Source organism: Rhinolophus hipposideros (assembly GCF_964194185.1).
Source record: "Rhinolophus hipposideros genome assembly, chromosome: 8".
In the NCBI taxonomy this organism is placed as follows: Eukaryota; Metazoa; Chordata; class Mammalia; order Chiroptera; family Rhinolophidae; genus Rhinolophus; species Rhinolophus hipposideros.
This window is the reverse complement of record NC_138054.1, coordinates 8,675,382-8,701,790: the sequence shown is the minus strand read 5'-3', so window position 1 is coordinate 8,701,790 and position 26,409 is coordinate 8,675,382. Positions and strand designations below refer to the sequence as shown.

At 36.6% G+C, this 26,409-nt stretch overlaps 1 protein-coding gene across 2 annotated transcripts; it reads right to left on the bottom strand.

Annotated features, from left to right (window-relative positions):
* Positions 1-271: 271 nt before the first annotated feature.
* SNRNP48 (small nuclear ribonucleoprotein U11/U12 subunit 48) lies at positions 272-26,409 on the bottom strand. 2 transcript variants are annotated; one of them, XM_081055827.1, is made up of 10 exons: positions 26,180-26,409; positions 21,930-22,043; positions 21,612-21,672; positions 20,701-20,775; positions 14,274-14,462; positions 13,649-13,770; positions 4,824-4,912; positions 4,317-4,481; positions 3,640-3,724; positions 1,156-2,151 (listed from the first exon to the last, which is right to left on the bottom strand). In XM_081055827.1, the coding sequence occupies exons 1-9, from the start codon at positions 26,333-26,335 to the stop codon at positions 3,661-3,663; spliced, it is 1,035 nt and encodes a 344-aa protein (XP_080911953.1). In that variant the 5' UTR covers positions 26,336-26,409; the 3' UTR covers positions 1,156-2,151; positions 3,640-3,660. The 2 variants fall into 2 exon arrangements, with proteins under 2 accessions (XP_080911954.1, XP_080911953.1); XM_081055828.1 differs by lacking the exon at positions 3,640-3,724 and having other exon boundaries at positions 272-2,151.

Sequence of the window (26,409 nt, the reverse complement as noted above, 5' to 3'; positions counted from 1 at the left end):
CCCAATCACACCATCGCATTCCTCCTTCCCACTTATTTCTCTTCTATGAAAAACCCAAATATTCCTTTTAATTTTACTCTTTAGTTTCTTCCAGTTAGTAAAATCATTAAAATTATAATGAAAACCAAAATTATAAATTAAATTATGCTATATGAAATTGCTGATAATTCAAATTATGACTTTCAAAAGAAGTAATTTCATACAGCTCATCATTATGGTAACTCCAAAGCTCTCGTTTTTAAGATTTTTTTTTTCTTTTAAAGATTTTATTGGGGAAGGGGAAAAGGACTTTATTGGGAAACAGTGTGTACTTCCAGGACTTTTTTCAGGTCAAGTTGTTGTCCTTTCAGTCTTAGTTGTGGAGGGCGCAGCTCAGCTCCAGGTCCAGTTGCCTTTGTTAGTTGCAGGGGGCACTGCCCACTATCCCTTGTGGGAGTCGAGGAATTGAACTGGCAGCCTTGTGGTTGAGAGCCCACTGGCCCATGTGGGAATCGAACCGGCAGCCTTCGGAGTTAGGAGCACGGAGCTCTAACTGCCTGAGCCACCGGGCCGGCCCTCGTTTTTAAGATTTTTAAATCTGAATTTTATATATTTAGAAATAAATACAATGGCAGTAATATGACTTCATATTGGCAAGTGACCTGTTGATTTCCAACCTATGAATCTGAAAGCTGTTTTCCATACCTGAAGCCTAACAGCCAATCGGATCTGAATCCAGTGAACCTTTCTGTCATTGTCAGTTACATACTGAAATAATTAAGGTTTCATTTCTATTTGGAACCCACCTGGAATCTTTAAGCTAGGTTTTCAAGGCTCAAGATACTGAAATGCAGACATTTAATGCCAAAGTTTCACTGAATGATGTATCCTACAACAGAATACACTGACAGACCGCTGACACACACAACAACGTGGCTCCACCTCAAAAGTATGTGGGGGAAGAAGGCAGAGTACACTACATGTATATGAATTCTAAAAAGACTTATCTCATCAGCAGTAACAAAAAGCAGATCTCTGCTTGCCTATGGCTGTGGGTAGAGAAATTGGTTATGGAAAGGGGTACAAGGGAACTTTTGTGGGTGATGGGAATGTTCTCTATCTTGACTGAGGTGATAGTTACATGGGGGGTATAAGTTTGTCAAAATGCAATGAAATGGACACTTAAAATGGGTGCATTTTATTTTATGTAAACAGTACTGCAATAAAGTTCATGTACAGAAAACAGAATGACAGTATTTTTTTAATTAACAAACATGAAAACCTTACTTTTAAAAAATTAATGTATTATGGATAAAGCTCAAGTTTCCTTTGATCACCCTCCCAGTCCTGGTTTCCACCCCTTATCTCCCCTATCTATAACATCTCCCTCAAAATCATCAGTTGTGAGTCTGGCAGGGGTTCTTCTGGACTTTTAAGAATATATTTACATTCATATACAGCCACTGAATACATATAGTATTGTTTTGTACAAAGATATATAACTTGTATACCCTTTCTACAACTTACTATTTTCACTTAACATTGTTTCTGAGATCTATGCATGTTCATATAGATAAAGTTTATTTCTTTTAAATCCAATACAGTAACCTATTGTATGACTACAGTGCATTTTATTTAGCCAGGCCTTTCCGCTCCTGACAGACATTTAGCTTGTTTTTCCCTATTACACTTCACCAGTCTGCATAGCGTTAATGGTAGTGAAGTAGTTACCATGGGGGGTTAGAGGGGATCAGGATTGCAGACTTGTTCCAAGGAGACTTTAGCCTTATCTGTAAGGTTGGAATTTTTTACAATGAGAATGTATTTGTGTATTATTTATATAATTAAATATTGCCATTAAAAAATTTTCCGATACATAAATTATCAAAAAAAAATGAAACAAAATAGGAATAGGAAGCAATCACCTATTAAAATATAAGAAAAACAAAGTTATAGGACAAATAGTGTAATCATGGTTTGAGATATAAGCAGTTATGAAAAATAATGATTTGAGCACTAAACAGGTCATATAAACACATTCTCCTACTCAAAGCAATTACAATAAAAATATTGGCATGTTGGTATCATGAATGGCATCAGCTTGATACATGCAAATACTTCATTTATACTTTCTGCTTTCTTCTTTTATGACTATGATGTCTTTCCCCATCCCTGAAATAAAAGGGGTGAAAAAAATTATCATAAATGATGACATTTTAATATAAGAGCTTTAAAAAATCATTCATCAGTAACATACTTACATCAGATATAAAACAGAACAAGTAAAAACAACATTTAGAACTGAACAGTGACTTTTTAAAGAGTAAATATGAAAAACGCATCATTAAAACTAAGGGACAAAACTGAGAAGAGGATAAACAAAATGGACTTTTTTAAAACTGCAGTTTGGAGTTCCACTCTTAAATTAACTTTGAATGTACATACTCATACATGGTTTATGACCAGAGAATTCATTTCAATAGACTACTAAAGTCATAAAAGGAATTCAGAAACTATCTGACATCCTTCCCTGGTTCCTATCTCAACTCCCCACAATTCATTCCATCTCAGGGGGGAATATCAAAGATTAGCCTATTGAGAAGTAGTTCCTGCTAATATACAGTTTATCCTCTCTAAAAGAAAATTATTCATGTTTAGATTTTGAGGCTGTCTAATGTATTTAAGTCAATAGGGACTGATCAGACATGTCAAAAATTAATTAAGAAGAAGTACTAATGAACCACAAAGAAGAGTACACAATTTCTGATAGCTAATCAACAGTTAACTTTGTATATAATTATATATGTACAAGAGTATATAATTACAAAATATCATTCATTATACGAATCCAAAGGGATTACTAAGCAAATAGTTCATTTTTATAAGAGGTCTAAATCATACCTAGCTTTAAAAATATGAACTGCATGATCATATGAGCAAAATGTTTAAACCAATAAACCTATTAATTCCTGATCACCAGGGGCCCTGGAGAGATAAGATATCATTTGAGAGCCTATGATTAGACAAGCACTGTGCACGTACTACTAAGTAAGACATGGACCTGCCCTCCAAGAGCTCACAGTCTAGTAAGGAGAGTAATAATTAAGTACCATAAAAAGAATGTGCTAGGTAGACTGGTAACAAATGGAAAAGATCAGTTCTGTTTGAATGAGTGAAAAAAGGCTTCATGGGAATGACTAAGCTGGGTCTAAAGGATGAGGAGGGGTTTACCAAGCCGGCTTTAAAATAAAATTAGGCAGCGGAACATGACGTGGAAAGGCACAGTTGGGGCACAGTGTGAAAGAGGAACTGTAAGAAATTTGGGCTGGCTAGAGCATAAGTAATGCGTTTCATGGGGTAGTGACAAAATACAGGGATAGGTGGGCAGATGCCCTGATCCTGCTGGTCTTGAGAGCCATTCTAAGGAATGTGAATTTTGCCACTAAAGAGTTTTAAAAGGTGAAAATTCACTTTGGCAGTAGGGTAGGACTGGATCCATAAGGGACAAGCTTAGAGACAGGTAGAACAATTAGGAAAACTACTATCACTTTCCAGATGGACAGCAATAATGACAGGAGGAGAAGGTGTATATACGGTATCTTCAGGTAGAACTGACAGCGATTAAGATCAGATGGTAAGGAATAAAAAAGGAGTATCTACCATGACCCCTTGATTTCTGGCTCAGATGAACAGATGATGGTCAGCCACTAACCAGGACAGCAAACACTGGGGAAAGAGGAGCAAACTGAGAGAAAGAAAATAAGTTCAGTTATAGACTTGATGAACCTGAGATCCAGGTAGATGCCCAATAAGCAGCTAGAATATAGGAAGAGACCTCAATTGATTTAAATTTATTATTTTAGTACGAGTTCATATCTCTCAGCTATCAAAATGTCATCAAGGATATTAACAAGGGTCAATTGACTGACATTAAAGTTTGGATAGACACTATACACCCTTTATCTGAGGAATTAGCAAGAGAAAGAAAGAACAAGAAAGAGAGAGAGGGTGAAAGAGAGGAAGGAAGGAGCAGAAGAAAGGCAAATACTTTTTTAACATAACTAACTTTCTACCTAGACATTACTTTCATACACCCTGGTTAAAAAACAAGTAATAAAAACCAGAAACCTATATCCAATCAGGCATATAGAGAACTGTCACCAGAGCTGTAGTTATTTGAACTGAAATAGGACAAATGTTAAGAATTTTCATCAATTATTTACTCTCCTTAATTTATTCTTACAATCTATTTTTTTCAACATCGTCTATAACAAAATGAACTGTCTATTTTTCAAAATTAAACAATTCAATGTTGGATGACGTGGAGTTAGACTTACCTCTCTTTCCTTCTTCTTGAGTCCCAGTTTTTATCCTTATCTTTGTTTCTTTTTCTTTTATGTGGACTCCTACTCCGATTCCTTCTATGTCGTGAACACTCAGCATCCAAATAGCTCCCACCGGACTGCCGTGAATCTAAGGAGGCTGATCGCCTTTCTTCATTCCTGAAACATCAAAAGGAACATCAATCAGTCAGTTTTAACCACTGGTCTCCAGTATAGACCAGCATAAAGCCTAATATTCTGTATCAAACCAGTGATAGACAGCATCTAAATAAATGTGTATAATCTTACATTCCATAATAAGAGGGTAATCAAAGAAATATAGCTTTTATAATGTGTTTTACAACTCTGGTATAATAATCCTGAGCAATGACAAGAAACCATAAGCATTCTGATGAATGATAGTGTGCTACTAAGGGCCTTGGAAATGCTAAAGTTTAGTTAAACAATTATAGGTAACAGATTAAAAAGAGAGTATTTTCACTGATAAGTACAATGACATACTTTTCAGTGTCATCCTCCGCTTTTTCCTGCTCTTCTTGCCACTGATTACTGAGTTCTTCCATATGCACATTTATCACATCCCGAATCACCTTAGGAGAGATAAGCACAGAATTTCAGATAAGGAAGCTGTTCAAACAATTAAGACTATAATGCTAAAAAAAAAAAAAAGTCACTGCTGACAAAATCAAATACTTATTAAGAACTTTGATACAGTGGACTGTGGGACGTGCAGTTTAGAAAACATAAAAAAGGCAATAGTCAAATTGGGATATGAATGGTAGATAAAAGCATTATATCAATGTTAACATTTGCTAAAGTTGATAACCATGCTATGATTATGTAGGAAAGGATCCCTATTCTTAGGAAACACATACGACGTATGTAGGGATAAAGAATCATGATGTATGTAACCCTTTAATAATTCAGAAAAAAATTATGTAGATAGAGACTGAAAACAAAAATATGTACAGATGAAGAGAGTACAAATGACAAGCAAATGGAGCAAAATGTGAAAACAGGTGATTTGTATAAAGGATAGGAGTTCTTTGTACTATTTCAGTTTTGCAATTTATTTGTATGCTTTAGATTATTTACAAATAAAACTTTTCAAAAAACCTTATAATTAAGATGACAGACAAAACATGAAACATTAGTCACTTCAGATACTTTCCCAATGAGACTATAAATCACCTAAGAACAGTTAAAAGTGTTTTTTTTTTCCCTATTTATCCTATTGCATCAAGCACCACGCTGGTCACTACTTAAATGAAACTAAAATAGAAGCTTACAGTTGGTTCCCTCAAGCCTAATTAGGAAAGTTTTAAGAAGAAAGGCATGGAGAAAAGGGCCAATCTCAGAGATACACTATAGCTCAGGTCTGACTGCGTTTCTCCCCACCTCAAAAAAATTTTCAGCAGAGCCTGAAGTAAAATGGCACAATGTCCAAATTCCTTAATAGAGCCTTCGAAGCCTTCCACAATTTTACTACATCACATAGTAGAAGCAGCCTTATCTCCCACTTGATAGTTTTTCAAAAACCCTAAGTTCTAGCCACCCTGGATTACTAACGGGTCTCTGGAAAACCCCTGTACTTTTATTTCCTTTTAGGAGCACTAGTCCTTTCACCTGGAAAATCCTTATCCACCATTTCCCCTCCTTCATAATCGTCTTGTGGAAAAACTAAGATAGGTCAAGGTGTAACCTAAGGAGTGACATGAGTCACACATACCTGAATCCCAATTCCAGCTCTAGCACTTCCGGAGTAGCCTATATAACTCCCTGACTAGTAGCTCTGTGAGCTCTGGGAAGCCCAAATGTTACTGGTGCAGTTTCCACACAGTCAATCTGGCACAAGGAGAGAGCCAATAAACAGACATGCCCTTACCTCTCAAGTACTATCTTCTCTATACATATGTTGATCTCACCTTCTTTTAGCACTTACAGCAACCTGTATTTTTTTTTTCTCTCTCCTCCACTCTCCTCCAGCAACCTGTATTTTGAAAGGTCTTTTTCACTTGTTAAACTATAAGAAGTTCCTTGAGGGTGGGATCTGTGTACATTTATCTTACATAACCCACAGTAGTTTGTTATGCACAGTAACTACACTACGTAATACATTTTTACTGAAATTTATCAAAGTTCAGGTTCTAGTTCAAAGCAAACAAAAATTACGTAAGATAGAAATGAAGCTAGGAATGGCTAAAATGTTGAATATAAATATAAATCAGGGACATAAATCACTAAAAGAATTGTAAAAACTGAAGTAATTTAGAGACGAAAGATTATTTGGGATCTGTTTCCAAAATTACCAAGCATCACAGCAAGGGAGATAGGTAGTGAGTGGGAGTATAAATAAGACAAGGAGATTCAAACTCCTTAATTATGTTGATAATTGTTGAAGCTGGGTGATGGGTGCATACAGATTTGTTAGACTATTCTATCCACTTTAGTACATGTTTGAGTATTTCCATAATAAAAAGTTAACCATAAAATTATAAAGAACACTAGCAGCAACACTGAAACTTGATTGCAAGGTTATGTGACTACTGAAGAAACAAATGATGTCCAACCAAGTGTTTGAGGGACTATAGGAATCACTGAGGTTGTATGACATGGTCCCAGACCTCTACTGGAAGAGGTAAGTCTGAAACACGTACTTTAATTGCAAAAAGAACAGCATAAAATTAAATGCTAAGTCACGTGGTACAGAGCACAAATGCAATAAGCCAGTGCATGGCTCAGAACTAGCACCTCACGGCAACAGTGGGTATCAAGATTTCAAAGTGAAGATTCCGGTCCAAGATGGAGGCATAGGAAGACCCTGAACTCTCCTCCTCCTATAGACACAACAAATATACAGCTACATATGGAATAATTTCCTCTGAAAAAGGCCTGAGAGCTAGATGAACAGTGCCTCCACAACAAAAGATAAAAGAGATGCATCAAGATGGGCAGGAGAGATGAATGGTCTCACCTGGGACCCCACCCCAGACATGGTGATCCACAGCCAGGAGGGATCCAAAAAAAATACGGAACTCGCCCTCAAAGAGTGAAGGGATTGTGCCCCAGATTAGGCACCGCAACTCTTGGATCGAGCACTGGGAAGAAGAGCTCCCAAAATGCCTGGTTTTGAAAATCAATGGGGATTAAAACCAGGAGAAATAGAACTGCAGGGCATGTAGAACCTGCTCCTAAAGGGCATGTGTGCAGACCCCTCACCTTGGGATCCAGCACAAAGCAGTCTGAAAAGGCCTAGACCACGAAGTGAGAAAGATCCACTTACTAAACTTAAAGCAGCCGTCAAAGAGGCAGGAAGGAACCTGCTAAGATTTTTCCCCAGGGACAAACGCGCTAGCTGGCACCATTTTTGCTATCTCATTCTAACTTGCTTGTGACGAAGCTGGTGTACACCATTTTTGGTGCCCTCCTAGCCTGCCAGCACCAGTAGAGTGATTTATCCATCTGGCACTGCTACCAGGCCAGGCAAGCACCTGCACCCTGCCCACCTGTGCAGCAGCCACACAACCAGTCAGGCAAACACACCACACACCCCACGCTCCCTGCACAGCAGCTACACCTGATGAGCACTCTGCACTCTGCCCATCTTTACACTGCAGTTGGCCCTGCCACAGGCCATGAGTAGGCACAGCCCCCCTACAGCACCTGGCTCTGGTGGTAAGAGAAGATTGTACTTTGGGGCCCATGGATCATCTGCTACACAAGGCCACTCCTTCAGGACTGGAAGAGGTAGCTATTTCACCTAATATATATAGACAGAGAGTCAGGCAAAATGAGGAGACAAAGAAACATGTTCCAGACCAAAGAACATAACAAACCCAGAAAAATAACCGTCATAAACAGAGGTAACAGCAAACTAATGATAAAAAGTTCAAAGCAAAAGTCATAAAAATGTTCATCAAACTGAGAGAATGGATGAACACAGTGAGAACTTTAAGAGATAGAAAATATAAGAAAGTACCAGTTCAGTATAACTGAACTGAAAAATACACTCAAGGGGTTCAACAGCAACTGGATGAAGTAGAAGTAAAAATCAGTAAGTAGGAAGACACAGCAACGAAATACACCCAGACAGAGCAGCAAAAAGAAAAAAGAATTTTAAAAAACGAAAATACCTTAAGAGACTTTTAGGACAACATCATGTGGAATAAATTTCACATTAAAGGGGTGCCAGAAGGAAAACAGAAAAGGGCCAGAAAAGTTATTTAAAGAAATAATGGCAAAAAGCTTCCCTAATCTAGGAAAGAAAACAGACACCCAAATCCAGAAGCCCAGGGAGTTTCAAATAAGATGAACCTAAAGAGAATCACACCAAGACACATTGTAATTAACATGGTAACATGAAGGATAAAAAGAGAATATTGAGAGTAGCAAGAGAAAAACAACTTGTTACATACAAGGCAAACCCCATCAAGGCACCAGCACATTTTCAGCAGATACTTTATAGGCCAGAAGAGAGCAGCCTAACATATTCAAAGTCCTTAAAGGCAAAATTTCCAACCAAGGATTCTCCATCCAGCAAGGTTAACATTAAGATTTGAAGATCACGTTTTCCAGATAAGCAAAAGCTTTAAGAGTTCATCGCAAAAGCTTAAAGAGTTCATCACCACTAAACCAGCTTTACCAGAAATGTTAAAGAAACTTTTCTAAGCAAAAAAGAAAAAGCATTAATTAATAAGAAAACATACAAAAGTAAAAATATCATTTGAAAAGGTAAATATACAGTAAAGGAGATCAATCATCTATAAAGCAAGTATGAAGGTTAAAAACAAAAGAAGGAAAATTAAAATTACAATTATTAGTCAAGGAAAACACAAAATAAAAAGACGTAAAATGTGTCATCAAAAATATAAAACGTGGGGGGAAAGGGAAAAATGTAAAGCTTTTGAATGTATTCAAATTTAAGTTTCTATCAACTTAAAAGAGATTGTTATACACATAGGATGTTACATGTGAACCTCATGAAAGCCACAAAGAAAAAACATATAGTAAACTACACAAAAGAAAATTAAAAAGGACTATAAACATAACACTGAAGAAAATCATCAAACCACAAGGGAAGAGAAAAAGAGGAAGAAAGGAACAGAGAGGAGTCATAAAACCAGCCAAAAGACAATTAACAAAATGGCAGTAAGTACATACTTATCAACAATTACTTTAAATGTAAATGGAAAAAATTTAGCAACCAAAACACAAAGAGTGGCTGAATGGATAAAACAACAAGACCTACCTATATGCTGCTTACAGGAGGCTCACTTCAGAAGGATAAACACAAACTGAATGTGAAAGAATGGAAAAGATATTCCATACAAAAGGAAATGAAAAGAAAGCTGGTGTTGCTATACTCATATCAGACAAACATACTTTAAAACAAAGACTAATAAGACAATGAAGGGCAGTATATGATAAAGATGTCAATCCAGCAAGAAGATACAACATCTACAAATATATATGCACCCAATGTAGGAGCATTGAAATACATAAAGCAAACAGTAACAGAACCAAATGGAGAAGTTGAAAACAATACAATAGTAGGAGGGTACTTTAACACCTCATGTACAACAATGGGTAGAGCATCTAGACAGAAAAATCAATAAGGAATCATTGGCCTTAAACAACGCATTAGAGCAGATGGACATAATAAATACATATAGAACAATTCAATCCAAAGCAGCAGAATACGTTTTTCTCAAGTGCATATAAAGCATTCTCTAGGATACCTCACGTTAGGCCACAAAACAAGTCTCAATAAATGCAAGAAGACTGAAATGATATCAAGCATCTTTTCCAACCTCAATGGTACGAAATTTAGAAATGAATGACAATGAGGAAACTGGAAAAACCACAAAAAGTGATATTAAACAGCATGCTACTGAACAACAAATGGATGATTAAAGAAATCAAAGGAAAAATTAAAAATACCTCGACACAAATGAAAACAGAAATACGACACATCAAAATCTATAGGGTGAAGCAAAAGCAGTTCTAAGAGCAAAGTTCACAGCAATATAGCCCCACCTCAAGAAACAATACAAATTTCAAATAAACAATCTAACTTTACACCTAAAGAAAACAGAAAAAGAAAAAACGAGCCCAAAGTCAGTATAAGGAAGGAAATAATAAAGATCAGGGAGGAAACAAATGAAATTGAGACTAAAAAAAACAATACAGAAGATCAATGAAACCAAGAGCTGGTTCTTTGAAAAGATAAACAAAATCAATAAACCTTTAGCTAGACTACAAAAAAAAAGACTCAGATAAAATCTGAAATGAAAGTTACGACTAAAACCACAGAAATACAAAGGATCATGAGACTACTATGAACAATTATACACCAACAAATTGAACAACAAAGAAGAAACAGATAAATTCCTAGAAACATAACAATCTTCCAAGACTGAATCATAAAGAAAAAGAAAATCTGAACAAAGCAATATTAGTAAGGAGATTGAATCAGTAATCAAAAACCAACTAACAAATGAAAGTCCAGGACCACATGGTTTCACTGCTGAATTCTTGCAAACGTTCAAAGATTTAATACCTATCCTTTTCAAATTCTTCTAGAAAACTGAAAAGGAAGGTACTCTTCCAAACATATTTTACAAGGCCGGAATTACCCTGATACCAAAACTAGATAAGGACACCACACACACACAAAAAGTACGGGCCAATATCCTTGATGAACACAGATGCAAAAATCCTCAACAAAACATTAACAAACTAAATTCAACAATATATTAAGAGGATCACACACCACAATCAAGTGGGACTTATTCCCTGGATACAAGGATGGTTCAACATCCATAAATCAATCAGTGTGATACACATTAACAAAATGAATAATAAAAATCATATGATCATCTCAATAGATGCAGAAAAATCACTGTTGAATCAAAATTCAACATCCATTTATGATAAAAACTCTAAACAAAGTGAATATACAGGAAAAGTATCTCAACATAATAAAGTTCATATATGACAAACCCACAGCTAATACCATACTCAATGATGAAAAGCTGGAAGCTTTTCCTCCACAATCAGGAACAAGACAATGATGCCCACTCTCACCACTTTTATTCAACATAATATTTGAAAAAGCACTAGGCACAGCAATTAGGCGAGAACTAAATAAAAGGCATCCAAATCAGAAAAGAAGTAAAATGTTGCTATTTGCAAACAACATGATACTATATATAGAAAACACTAAAGATTCCACCATAAATAGACATTTTTCCAAAGACATACAGATGGCTAACAGGCTCAGGAAAAGATGCTCAACATCACTAATTGTTGGGGAAATACAAATCAAAACTACAACGAACTATCACCTCATACCTGTTAGAATGACCTTATCAAAAAGACAAGAAATAACAAGTGTTGGAGAGGATGTGGAGAAAAGGCAACCCTCATACACTGTTGGTGAGGCTGTAAATTGGTGTAGCCTCTATGGAAAACAGTATGGAGATTCCTTAAAAAAATTAAGAATAGAGCTACCATATGACTAGGAATTCCACTTCTAAGTATTAATCCAGAATAGAAAAACACTGATTTGAAAAGATGGATGTACCCCTATGCTCATGGTACCATTATTTACAATAACCAAGATATGGAAACAACCTAAATGTCCATCGATGGATGAATAGATGGATCTCTCTCTCTCTCCCTCCCTCTCCCTCTCCCTCTCCCTCTCCCTCTCCCTCTCCCTCTCCCTCTCCCTCTCCCTCTCTCTCTCACACACACACACACACACACACACACACACAGGAATACTACTCAGTCATAAAAAGGAATGAAATCTTGCCATTTGTGACAACATGGATGGACCTTGAAGGTATAATGCTAAGTGAAATAAGTCAGACAGAGAAAGACAAATACCACATGATTTCACTCATATGTGGAATCTTTTAAAAAACACAACAAAAAAATGAACAAACAAAACAAAGACACTCATAGACACAGAGAATAGATTGGTGGTTACCAGGGGATGAGGGGTGGGCAGTAGGTGAAAAGGGGAAAGGAGTCAATTGCATGGTTATGGACAGTAACTAGACTTTTGGGGGTGATAACTCTGTAGTCTACAGATGTTATAGTATTGTACATGTGGAATTAACACAACAGAAAAAAAAGACTTAAAACAGCAAAACAAAAAGCATTTCAGATGAGAAATCAACATGTATTAGGACATGAAGATAAGAATAAAGCTGTGTTAATCAGATATAGTTTAAGAGAGATGCTTGACTAAAACAAAAGAAAATTCTTGGTAGAATGAGATCAGATTATGGAAGTTCTTTGACATTGTGGAGAGAAGTAAGAAATAATGTGGGAACAATTAGATTCAATGAGGAAATTAGAGTCCAGGGAAGGCAATTCATGTACCAAAAAATTAATCAACTCTATCCACTAAATAACATCTGAAAATAAATCTAGATAGACATCAAGAGATCACTGTAATTAATTATATGCTTTTATATATACATTATATAGTTATAATTTACACCATAAATTATAAATAATTTATGGTATAAATTATTTTATACTATTTATTTATACTATAATTTATAGTATGAATTATAAATAATTTATACTAAGATATTTCTTAAGCCCAAATATTTAGTAGAGTACATAAAAGCACACTAAAATTTCTGCCAAAAAAGACAGCTATTAATTGAGCAATTTGTGTCAACATACATAATCTCAATCAATTCTCTTAACAACCCTACAAAGTCTGTATTATAAAGTAAAAAAAAGTCAAATCTTAAAAAGCTCAAAACTACCTTGCCCAACCAAGTGAAAAAAGCCAATGATAAACATTAGAATCAAAACTTAAGGACCGGTTTATTTAAAGCCAAAACTCATGCTCCAACCACTTTCCCAAAAGTATGTCGTTTCTTGGGCAGCCAGTTAGCTCAGTTAGTTAGAGGGTGGTGCTCATAATGACAGGGTTGCTGGCTTGATCCCCGCATGGGCCACTGTGAGCTGTGCCCTCCACTAGACTGAAACAACTTAAGTTGGAGCTGACGGGTCCTGGAAAAACACACTTAACAAATAAAAGTTAAAAAAAACCAGGTAGCTTCTTAGGACTGTGCAACCTCTTTATATAAGGTTTTTGTACTCTAAAAAGCCTCTGTCTGGCAAAGGGGGAATTTGAAAGTGATGGAGCAAATATAAATCAGGTATGGCCACCTAGAGGATACTTTCTTTCAGAAAACCTTTCCAAGAAACTGTGGAAATCCACAAAACAGACTTAGAAAACTACCTAAGGGAAATTCTGTTCTCGGCAAAGCTTTACGAGACTATGTAAAACTTACCTCCGTATATGATTTCTTGGTTATATGAACATTCTTAGCTCTATAGGACTGGCGTCTTCTTTTATAATCCCTCACTTCTGCCAGGATTTCAAGGTAAGACTTTGGACTTTTTCTACTATTATCTAATAAAAGAATAAAATAAAATTAATATGTCCTTACCTTTTAAATTCTTATAAATTAGCAGGAAGGAATACCACCACAATCATACTACGTTTCAACATTTCAATGTAGCATGCAAAAATTCTACATTATGTAAATGTGTTAAGTTTTATATCATTCATTTTCTCTAGCCATTAGTTGAATATAAGAGTGTTTAGGTAAAGAGATTCAAGTAACAGCACAGCTGTAAGTAACATTCTTATAGAAGGAAGCTATGCTTAATGTAAAAATCAGAGAGCAAAATTTCATGTACTAAGTAAACATCTTAATATATACACGTATGTGAATATCAGATAATACAAAACCATCCTATTCCAACTCAAAGTAGACTGACACATCATATATTAATGGGATAACAATTAAAAATATAAAAATTAAAAAATATAAAAATATAAAAATACAAAATTATAAAAATGTAAAATATTTTTAAATTATAAAATATAAAATTATGATACTGATTTCTAACCTTGATTGACTTTTGCAGCCAAGTCTACAAAGAGATCACTGTCATTTTCAACAGTTTGAGAATCAGAGCGCTTTTTCTTTGTCTCCTCAATTACAAAATCATAGAGGGCAAGACGATCGGCTTGGGTCAGATCACAAACAAACCGTTTATGATTCAGAGGAACTTCAACAGGCAATGAAGAATAAATCCCTAAAGTAAAAATAAAACCACAAGAATAAACAATACATGAAGTATTGTGGAATTAAAATTCTACTACTTATCTTTAAACATATGCTGCAATAATGCGGGATTAACACATTTTTTTCATAATCACTAAATATACAAAATATCAACCTATGTGATAAATGGTATTCTGAATGCTATATCCAAATAAAGGATGTATTGTAGCTGTTCGTTATTCTCTCCAACAACGTTAAAAGACAGATTCCATGAAGGCAGACAGTAATTACCATTTGCCTATAAGAAAATTTTTTGGATAACAACTTTTAAAAGGCTACCCATATTATAAAAGTAGATGTTAACTTTCTTTCTGTTTACATGCTTTTTCCCAAAAAAGCTAGAGTAAAAAAAACTTTGAACAGGCAATACACATTATAGTCCCTTTAAAAATAAATTATAGAAATACGAAAAATATTTCATCAAGCTAGCTATTCCATATTCAAAATATATCCCATCTGTGCAATGACTTAGAGCTAGGGACCAGAAAACAATTCAGTAGCAGAAACCCTATACTTCCTCAGACCAGAGAAAGACAGATTAAATTGAGACTAAACTTGTTTTAAGTTTCTGAAGAGGAAGCATATTGGCTTAACCAAGTTAACTGAAAAAAGTTAACAGCGGTGCCCCCACGACAGTTACAGAACTTCTAAAATCTGCTCATTAACAAAAAAAAAGGAAATACAATACCTTGATATGATGTATAAACACTGAAGAAATTTTTTGTTTTGAGATTCAAATTTTCTCAGTGAAATAAAAAAATTATTGTAACTGTAAATAAAGCATTTTAAGACGATAGTCCCAGACTTCATTATTCACTAATGCAAACAAAGAACATGAGCTACTAAAGGAATCCTTTTAATTTTTGCTAGGTCACCCTAAAGTAATAACTTTGGTTCACTGAACAATGTAAAATCAGTAGCTCTTCCCAGTTACTTATATTTGATAAAGTCTAACCTTGTTGACTTCCTAAGAGGCAAAAAAAAAAAAAAAAAAAAAACAGTTCTAATAAAAGCACACTAGGAACTAAGCATTAGAAACCAAAAAAAAAAAAAAAGAGTTGACTTTACATTTGTCTACATATTAAGAGCATAGATAGCTACACTGAATCTGCGTCTGTGGTTTAACAGCTAGGGATAACAATACACTGCGATTTGTACTAGTCAAAGGATTTAAAGTAAGTGGGGAAGAAGGCTTTCCTTTCAAGTCAATCAATTTTATTCGAATTCTGGTGGACACCAGGAAAAGCCCTTTTATGTAGCCAGAGGTTAAAACATTTAACTTTATAATATAAAAATGAGTTAGCTTTGATAAACCTAATTCCTTTCAATACAGGCAATAAAAGTCTGGGAGAAAAACGCAAAGATTAGAAAACACTGATGTACAGTCATGCCCCACTTAATGACGGGGATATGTCTGAGAAATGCGTCGTTAGGCGATTTTCTTATTGTACGAACATCACTGAGTGCACTGACACAAACGTAGGTGGTACAGCCCACCACACTCAGGCTCTATGGGGTAGCCTCTCTCTCCTCGGCTGCAAACCTGTACAGCATTTACTGTACTGAATACTGTAGGGAATTGTAATACAACGTATTTGTGTATCTACACATATCTAAACCTTGAAAAAGTAGTAAAAATACAGTGTAAAAGATAAAGTATGTGTGTAGGCTTGTGAGTTGGGGGTGCAGGGGAGCACTGTCGAGGGAGGCACCATGGGAGGGAGACATAAGTAGAAAGGAAGGGAGGGGGAGAGAGAAGAAAAAGAAGGGGAAAGAAAGGGAGAACAGAAGCAGAGATCAAGAGGCAGATAAAGTTTGAGATAAGAAATAATAAAGTGGGAAGAAAGAGCAAGGGAGGAATGCAACTGGGAGGAGAGATAAAAAGAAAGGAAGGCAAGGGAAGTGAGTTTGTGTACAGGAGTGTATGTGGGTGGTCATATGTAGGCAGGGGGGCTCCTGGGCTCCCCTCCTCCTCAGCCTGCTCCCCTCACTCCTTCACCAACTCCAGGCCCCAGCCAGGGGCAGGGCATAAGGCAGGTAGACAGACAAGCTAACCTTCTTGGTCTATTTAAACCACCCAGAGCTAGCAATAAATCCAACATCCTACGTAATCAGGTTCAGCCTTTTCTTTTGACATCACAAACTTTTGTTTATAATCCATTGTAACCTTATGGACCACCACCGTATAGGCAGTCTGTTGTATACCAAAATGTCATTATGCAGTGCATGACTGTATTGTAAACAAGCTCCACATAAACCTTTGCTGGTTACTTTTAAACAAAGAAATATAATTTCCTCTTTAAAATATTCTGCAGTTTTCTTTTATTCATCTTAAATTTCTATATGGTGAAGATTGATATTAATTCCAAATCAATACTATAATATTGTGACAGTGATTAAAATAGTTTAGAAATTTGAGTGATACTTTTAAAAGGATATCATTTGCAAAAAGGATACTGCATATCTTTAAATAAGGAGTACATTCAGGTTCCTAATTCCTCTTTATACTCACCCCAATTACTGAAAAAGAAAAAGTACAGGAAAAGTTAAATAAACTGCATTCAAATCATTCAGAACACAGATATTTCTGAGAAGAAAAAATGGGTAAACACACTTAAATAAGCTTACATAAAATGTAAATTTTCAAACGTAAGTTTCTATATGATTTAGAGATATATCTGAATGCACTGTAATTGTATCAATTCTGTGATCTATCTCCTTTTTTGTACAGTTTTTTAAATTGTGTTAAAATATACATAACAAAATTTACCATTTTAACCATTTTAAGTGTATAGTTCATTGGCATTAGTACACATTGTTATGCAATCATCATTTCTATCCAACTCCAGAAGTTTCAATCACCCCAAACTGAAACTCTAATCAACTTTTTAATATTAGTCACTCTTGCCATCACAGGATATCTTAAACCTATGAGATACAATATTAAATATTAACAAGAGGTGTTGTTCCTAAAATTCAGAATTTTAGGGAGAATTCATACAGACTCAATTTCCTAACATTAGAGATAAAGAAATTAAAGCCCACAGAAGCAAACTGTCTTGCCAAAGTCTCCCATGCAGTAAGAACAGATGAGCTCTAGAACCACTGTAATGAATTTTAGCGTTCTTCCGCGTAGTACACTGACCTTCAAACCATGCCCATGACCCCAGTACAGCTGAGCCTGTACGAGCGCTGACCCCACCTTCCCCACACAGTCGAAAATCCTCGTATAACTTTTGACTCCCTAAAAACTTAACTACAGTCAGCCCTTGGTATCCGCAGGGGACTGGTTCCAGAATCCTCCGTGGATACCAAAATCCACGGATGCTCAAGTCCCTTAGGCATAGAACAATGCTTATAGTCAGCCCTCTGCATCCCCTGATATCCCAACTGTGGATCAAAAATACTGTTTTGGTATCCTCCTTAGACACCAAAATCCATGGATGCGAAATCCACAGATACAGAGGGCCAAAACAATCCACACATAAGTGGACCTGTACGCTTCAAACCCATGTTGTTCAAGGGTCAGCTGTATACTTCATGAAACTGAAGTACAGCAACGTGAATCTTTAATACTGAAGGACAAAGATAGGCCACTACAAAATGATTTTTTATGATTGAAATTAACATCCTGGTTATAAAACTAACCAAAGTAACTGTATCTGAACATAAGTAGATCCAATGGTGGTTTAAGCTTTCATAAAGGTTAATGGACTGTGAATTCTGTACCGTAAGTTTAGATCCAACAAGACTGATGAAATGAAAACATAAATATAATCCCATCGAAAATTATAATTTAGTGAATAACAGACAAAATATTAATTAAATGGGAAAATGTGAAATTGTTCATGTTTGTCATCTTCCTTCAAAGTAAATACATCAATAAGAAGATATTAAAGAGGTCCTGGGGTAAAATATTTAAAAGGTCTAAGACATAAGTGATCCATAAAAAATCATCTCTGTTGAGAAATTGTAGAACTTTACCCAAGATGAAAAAAAGTTTTAAAAAGAGGGTTACAGATCATATAAAAATATTCTTAATAATTAAGTCTTAATTTAAGCTAGTGCAAAAAATTCAAAATCAAGTAAGTTCCTCTTATCTATTGAAAGAAGTATTCATTCAAAGTAATTCTTTGCTTTTGTAAAGAACTCAATCTGCCTTATTACTCAATTATATAAATAAAAAATTTAGAACATTTTCTAATGTTGTAGAAAATTACTCATACATATAAAAATATTATCACCCATCACATTACCTTAATATTGCTTTCTATACATTAACTTTCTTAGAAATTAAATTGCTTAACCAATAGCAGCTACCAATTATTAGTTAAGGCTAGTTCAGCATTCATTATCTCTATTGCTGTAAATAATACCACAAGATAGTTTTATATCACAGGTAAGGAAGCAAAAACTCAGAAAAGTTGTCATTTGTACAAGACGAAGCAGCTAGTTTATTTCTTTGAAACAGTCTTACACAAAATAGAAAAAACAATGAACAGTACAAATTATAACAGTATGTACAGGTTTAAAGTTTGTGATATTCTATTTAATGACAGGCATAAAAAATAATGAATATATTTGAGCAATACCCAGAATCCACAAATTTCACTAAATGTAGAGTTTCTAACAGAAAGCAGAATAACTCAGTTCAGTCTGTGGCAAAATTCAGAACTTGGTTCTCGATCCAGCTTTGCTATTATCTAGCAAAGGAATATTAATTCACTTCTGTGTGCCTCTATTTCTTCACCTATTATGGAGGGGAAAATATTTATCCAACCTACTACAAGTTTGTTGTGAAGGAGCAATGAAATATATAAGAGCTTTGAAAAAAAGAATCTCTTTGCAAATATAAAAATATTGAGGACCTTTAGAACAAACACACCAGGACTTTATCATCTATATCAGTTTCCTTATCTGTAAAAAGCAGACACTGGATTAGATGATCTCCAAAGTCTCTTTCAACTCTAAAATAAATTCAGTAAATCTATCTAACTAGTTAAGGTCACATAAAGTCCTTTAATAATTAACCCCTCCAAAAAACAAAAACAACATCCTCTTTTTAATTGGTTGATTAACTAAACAGGGGCAATGCGTAGAACCAATAATAAGAGCCACAAAAAGGCTTGACTGATCACAGCTCAGTAATCTGATGAGAGTCAGATAAGATGAGAGTCAAATGACTTCCTCAAAGAAAAAAACCTGGAATTTAGCACAAAAGTACATAAAAATGGGAGTACATCAAAACAGAAAATACAAGAAATGTGCTTATGGCTGTTGTAAGGAACTAACATAATATAGACTAAGGGTTAAGAGACTTCCTCCTTCTGAAGCCAGTGTGATTAGGGAGAAATCAAGCCCAGATGTTTGCTAGCACAATGGGTTAAGATTCTGAACTTCAAAAAGGAAGAAAACAAATTAACAATGGTCTGGTGAATACAATTCAGATAGGAAAAAAGAGTGATGAAAAAAAAAGCTATGATGTCCAGAGAAAGCTACCTTCAGAAGATTCAAAACACAACTCAGAAATCCTTATAAAAGGAGCCAGTCATGCTTAGGCTGGATGTCCTATCTAGGTTCAGAAATCTAATTAACTTTATTTACTCATATACTTCTATGTTTTTGATGGATTAAATTTTCTTTCAATTTACGAAAAGCTCATACTTAAAAATTCTAACCTAGGCTCTGCTGAAGTAAGTCCCAGACAGAAACACTACCCCAGCTCCAAAGCTGGGCATGAAGGGATCCACAAACGCTCTGAAACTGCGTGGAAAACTTTGTGCTTTATTCTGAGAGGCAGCTGTGGAAACTGATCTCTTTCAGCCTTTCCTTTTATATTGCATCTCAACATTCTTACACTTAACAGTGGGCGAATTCTCAAAAGAGGCAATCTCAGGGTAAAACACTGCCACTCAATGGGATTTATTTACTAAATAAGCCTAATTTTAAAAATTATGTACAAGGCAATCTCTTCTATTGGGTAATTCCAAAGTATGAAGACCTAGCTAAGATAGTTTCCTGGTGAGACTGGTATATTTGAGCAGAAAATATCTAACAAATGAAGTTGACACCAAGCACAGCAGCTTAATATTAAATGTAAAACTTAACCTTTCCCATTGTTTTCACAAGATTTTTCTTAAAAATTAGTAATATGTTTGTGGGGAAAAAAGTTTGATTCATTAATTAGCTCAAACTATGATGCCACTTACTTTGATTGTAACAGTCACCATCTTTTCCAACTGTAGTTCCAGCTTGCTTAATTATCTGGAATTGTGAATCCTTAGCTGTCAAAATAAAAAAGCCCACAAACACAATATAAATCATCAGTGTCCACAATTAAATTATTTACTGGTTTCTAATCCAAGCTCTTTGGGCACATAGAGACTAACCTTCAAGAATCTTAATAGAGGAAAACACCCACATCACTGCCTACATAATCTGAACGGAGAATTCTTCCAGGTCTAGCTAGATCCCAGTCAGTAGCCAGAGTTCAAGTGGTTCAGAAAACATTATAATCAGGCATGCAGCAGCAGAAGCCACCATAATTCTTAGCAACCAATAATATCTAACATTTCTTGATTCCCAGCTAAGTGTCAGGCAGCATTCTAAAACTATTACTTATATCATTTAATCCTCACAAAGGAACTATTACCATGATACCCATTTTATAAACAAATTTAGGCAACAAACAGGATAATTACCATGCTGAACGACACATCTATTAGTGACAAAACCAGGAGCTGAATCAGGGCATTCTGATTTCAGAACCCAAGATTTTAACCTCTTGGAACACATTTCCATCCTCAGTCCTATCTTCAAACTGTGTGGTGTGGCCAGAGTTTTGTTATAACCAAGAACAGTGTCTGTCCTACTGTACAAAGCTTTGCAGGGTTTTCACTGCCTATTAATATAAGTCTGGTCTCTAAAGTTCAGGTTACAAAAACTAATCTGACTATATATTAACTAATCATACATTCTCTGAAGGTACAAAATGTCTTTAATCCTAAGCATACTTATAAAGTCTATTCTTTTGATAATTCAAAAATGAATTATCAATATCTACATAGATATATCTATAGTAAGATATTTTAAAGTTATAACCTATTAAGTTAATACTTACTCAAAGTAATTGAAGGTATCTTCACATTCTCATAGAAAAATTCAGAATTATACATTTTATCCTAAACAGGAAAACAAAAAACAACACTTAGTGTTTTTGAGTATCAGAGGATTAACTATTTTAAGATATGACATAAACCAACAATTGATTAGCATTGTTTAAATATTTCTTGCAATAATTCATGATATTAGGCAAGTACCATTTTACCCCACAAATGACTATTATTTTATGTCAGAAAATCTCACACTATACCTTCCATATATTGTGAATTTATTAATGCATCAATTATATGACATATACATAATAAATATATGATACCTCTTCTTCTTTGGTGTAGCCCAGTTTCCTCAATCTACACGATACCATGTGCTTTGCTAAAGATGATTTAGGCATGCGATGATTGGAATCATAAGGGCATATCACAATTTCATCCTATGAAAATCAAACAGAAACAAAGAAAAAAGATACATAATATATAAAAATTTAAATAATTATACCATTAAATGTTTATACTTAAGTGGTACTATCTAGTTATGTCCTCTTCTGCAGGCCTCTCCCAACCCCGTTTGAATGTAATGTACATATTAAAAATATCAACCTCCCTCAATTTCCCTACCCCTCTGTCCCCACTCCACCCCTTCAAAACCCAACTCTGAGGATTTAGGATTTGTTCCCACTCACTGCCTCAACAAGCTCACCTACTTTCTTCCTACTATATAGCCAAAGCACAGACCATTATCCTTGTAATATTTGAACTCTTAGGTCACAATCCACTTGTCCATTTCTGTCATCCTGATACACTCTTCATGTTCCTTCTACCTCTTCAGCTCCTACTTGGTCCTCTAAAGATCTGTCTTCCGTGTTCTACCTGTCCCTCTTTATTCCCCTCCCCCCAAAATGACCTTATATACCTGGATTACACATATTTTTTTCTATTTATTTATTTTAATTCCCAACCACCAAACCCCACCCCTTTAGCAACCTTCAGCTTATTCTCTATCTCTACGGGTGTTACTGGTTTTGTTGATTTTTTTCTTAGATTCCATATATAAATGAAATTACACAGTATTTGTCTTTCTCTATCCGACTCATCTCACTTAGCATAATACCTTCTAGGTCCATTCATTTTGTCACAAATGGCAAAATATTATTTTCATTGCTGAATGCCATTCCACTGTGTATGTTACCACTACCTGTCCCACTTTAAATGCTGGTGTTTCATGCAGGTCTAACCAGCAGTCTTTTACCATTTGACATGCACTTACTGGAAGAACTCATGGCTTTAACTGTCACTATATCATGATGATTCCCCAAATCTAGATCTTGAGACCTCGTTTGTCTTTGAGTACCTTACACTAATATTTCAACAGGACCAAAACAAATTCATGATATTCATGATCTCCTGACCCCCAAACCCATTCATCTTTTGTTTCCTATTTCAGGGAAAGGTCCTACTTGCTCCAGCAAGAAACTTCCTCTTCTCCCACATCATCCACATCTAATCAATCACCTATTGTTCTTACTCCTAAATAACTCTGAAATCTCTCCACATAATCCATCCCCACTACCACTTTCCCAATTCAAGACATCATCATCTCTCTCCTGGATTACAGCAGCCATTGCCTAACTCGTTTCGCTTCCAGTCTTGCTGTCCATTCCATTCTCCACACTGTAATTAGTCTGAATCCCAGCTCTGCCTCACTGACTATAGCATGAGGTCAAGGTAAGTATCCTTTCTTTGCCTCAGTTTCCTCATTTATAAAACAGGTATAATAGCAGGACCTCTCTCACAAAGCTCTTATCAAGATGAAGTTATACATGAATTTACATACATACAGCAATTTGAACAGGACCTAATACATAGCAAGTGTTCAATAAATATAAGCAAATTTACCTTTATTCAAAGGTAAATATAATTATGGTATGCCCTGGCGTAAAATATTTTCATGCCTCCCCTACTGCCGTCATAAAAATATATATATGTATATAGATTCTTTAAAATGGCTGACACAGGACCTGTAAGATCTGGCCCCCAACCACCGTCATTGTCCTCCTCCTCCACATCCTATGCCCTAGCTATCCTTAAGTGCGGGAGGTTTCCTGATCTGGTCACGCCCTTGTCTCTGGACTTCTACACAGGCTGTTGATGGTTCCTCTGTGCTTCACCTAGCTAATTCACTCAATTTTATTTATCAGCTTAGAATTCACTTTATCCAGGAAGTCTTTACTGTCCCACCACAGCCTACAACCTGTGCTACAGCAATTCCATCCCACCCGTCATAGATTTTGTCACATTATAATGTAATGGCTGACTTCTGTCACTATTACCAGACAGTAAGCTCTGTAAGGACAGAAACTGTGACTGTTGTTCACTCAACTTCAGTATTAAAACACTCCGGCAATATAGATTCATTAACTATCTGGACTGCACCTAGTCTAGGAATTATAGATGCCATTTACCAGGATTTTTAAGCCAGTCACTCTCCTGAATATTAGCTGTTGGTTTTGCAGAAGTTAGATGTATACCCACAGCTGACTGTCAGAATTTTGGAATTTTACAAAGGAGTTTGAGAGAGGCAGCATAGCAGTTAAGCACACAGATTCTCAGGAGCCAGAATGCCTGGGTTCAAATCCCAACGGACATCAGCAGTGTATCCTTCGACAAATTCCAACCTCTCTGGGTTTGTTTCCTCATCTGCAAAATGTGGCTTAACATTATTTACTTCATTAAGGTAATGATGAGGAAGCGGTAAGGTAATGTATCGTAAGTGGCCTATACCAAGTACGATAAAGTGTTAATACAAGAAATCCAAATTTACTATAATGCTGAGTAAACAATGGCATGGAAAGGCTTGTTAGACCCCACTCAATGAAATTCACAGCTTAAAATATATCTCTAAACAAAAAACAAAGTGTTTTCTTTTAATTCCACTATGTTGTGAATACAATAAATGTGAACAGTTGGTATATAAATCAAATACACTTTAAATGCCTCTGGGATCATATGGTATTTGTCTTTCTCAATCTGACTTATTTCAACTTAGGTCCATCCACGTTGTTGCAAATGGTTAAGATTTCTTTAAGAGCAGAGTAATACTCCATTGTGTAAATGTACCACCATTTCTTTATCCAATCTTCTACTGATGGGCATTTCGGTTGTTTCCATATCTTGGCTATTGTGAATAGCACTGCAGTAAGCATAGGAGGTATATATACCTTTTCTAATTAGTGTTCTGGATTTGTTGCATAAATACCCAGAAGTGGAACTGTTGGGTCACAAGGTAGTTCTACTTTTAATTTTTGAGGAACCTCCATATTGAATATAAAGACCATAACAAACGACCAAAAATAGACTCATAGATACAGAGAACAAACTGATGACTGCGCAGGGTTCGGAGGCTGGGTGAGAAAGGTGAAGGGATTAAGAAGTACAAATTGGTAGTTATAAAATAGCCATGGGGATGTGAAGTCCAGGATGGGAATATGGTCAATAATATTGTAAAAACTATGTATAGTGTCAGATGGGTACTAGAATCATCGAGAGGTCACTTCATAAATTATACAAATGCCTAACCACTACACTGTACACCTGAAATATAAAATAATACTGAATGTCAACTATAATTTAAAAAATATATGTAGTCACGGGATATAAAGTACAAATAGGGAATGCAGTCAATGGTACTGTAATAGCTACGCATGGGGCCAGATGGGTAGTAGACTTGGGGTCATCACCTTGTGACGTGTGTAAATGTGCAATGACTACGTTGTTTTGCGCAGCTGAAATAAAATTTAAAAATTTAATGCCTGTGGGGAATCAGTTATGTAATTGAAACCTAAGAGAAATTATTATAGCATGGTAAACCCAGCAAGAATTCAGAGATCATGAATTATCCCACATTGCACACTGGAACACTCCCCTTGCTCCCACCCCACAAGAAAAGGAAGGAAGGAAGGAGGAAGGAGGGAGGGAGGGAGGGAAGGAAGGAAGGAAATCAGAATTGGTCCCTCTAACACACTGGCCTACATCTTTTGTTCCAGAGGAATTCTAACGCTTTGGAGAGTCGGCAGTCACCATCTCTTGGTGATTTCCTTTCACAGTCCTAGAGCCGGTGCCGTCCCCAGTCGGAAACGTGCAGTTTTAAGGCAGAGAAGGGAAAACTGACCGCCCAGGCTCTCCCGACAGTGAATCGGGAGCAGTCGCGAAATCCAGGGGACAGACGACAAAGCAAAGCGCCGATACCGCCGCGCGGAGCGCTCGGACACCCATTCACTATTTCCTAAATCACACCGACCCGGCCTCCCCCGACCCGCGCCCTCCCCGTCCGCCCGAGCCCGAGGACCCGCGGGCCTGCCGCCCGGGCTGGGTGCGGGGGGCTCCGAGCACCCGCGCGCCACCCCAGGGTCAGGGGCGTCAGACGCGCTCCAAGCCCGGTCCCGGGCGCCCACACGGCCCCACAGAGGGTCGGGGGCGCCCACGCCCACGGCCCCCCGCGCTGACTCTTCTACCGCCACAGAAGACCGCAGGCAGAGGGCCCCAAAGCTACCCCGCGCGCCCACCCCCTCACCTCCGCCGCCGCCTCCTCCCCGCGGTCCAGCCGATCCAGGTTCCAGCCCAAGGACACCGTCACCTCCTCCAGCGTCCGACGGCAGCTCTCCACAAACTCGCTCAGCTCCTGCTGCAGCCGCCGCCGATCCTCCACCGGGGGAGGATCGCCCTCCATGGCCGCACCCGGCCTGCCACAGAAAGGCGGCGGAAACTACCCGCGGCGCGCGCGAGCTTCTGGGAGTTGTGGGC

What these genes read in the sequence shown, in the direction of transcription:
- SNRNP48 (XM_081055827.1), bottom strand. Translation starts at nt 26,335, where the DNA reads ATGGAGGGCGATCCTCCCCCGGTGGAGGATCGGCGGCGGCTGCAGCAG. An exon ending in GGGAGGAGGCGGCGGCGGAG is followed by an intron (nt 22,044 to 26,179) that starts GTGAGGGGGTGG and finishes TGATTTTCATAG; the next exon opens with GATGAAATTGTGATATGCCC. An exon ending in TCAAGAAGAAGGAAAGAGAG is followed by an intron (nt 3,725 to 4,316) that starts GTAAGTCTAACT and finishes TCTTTCTCTCAG; the next exon opens with TTTGCTCCTCTTTCCCCAGT.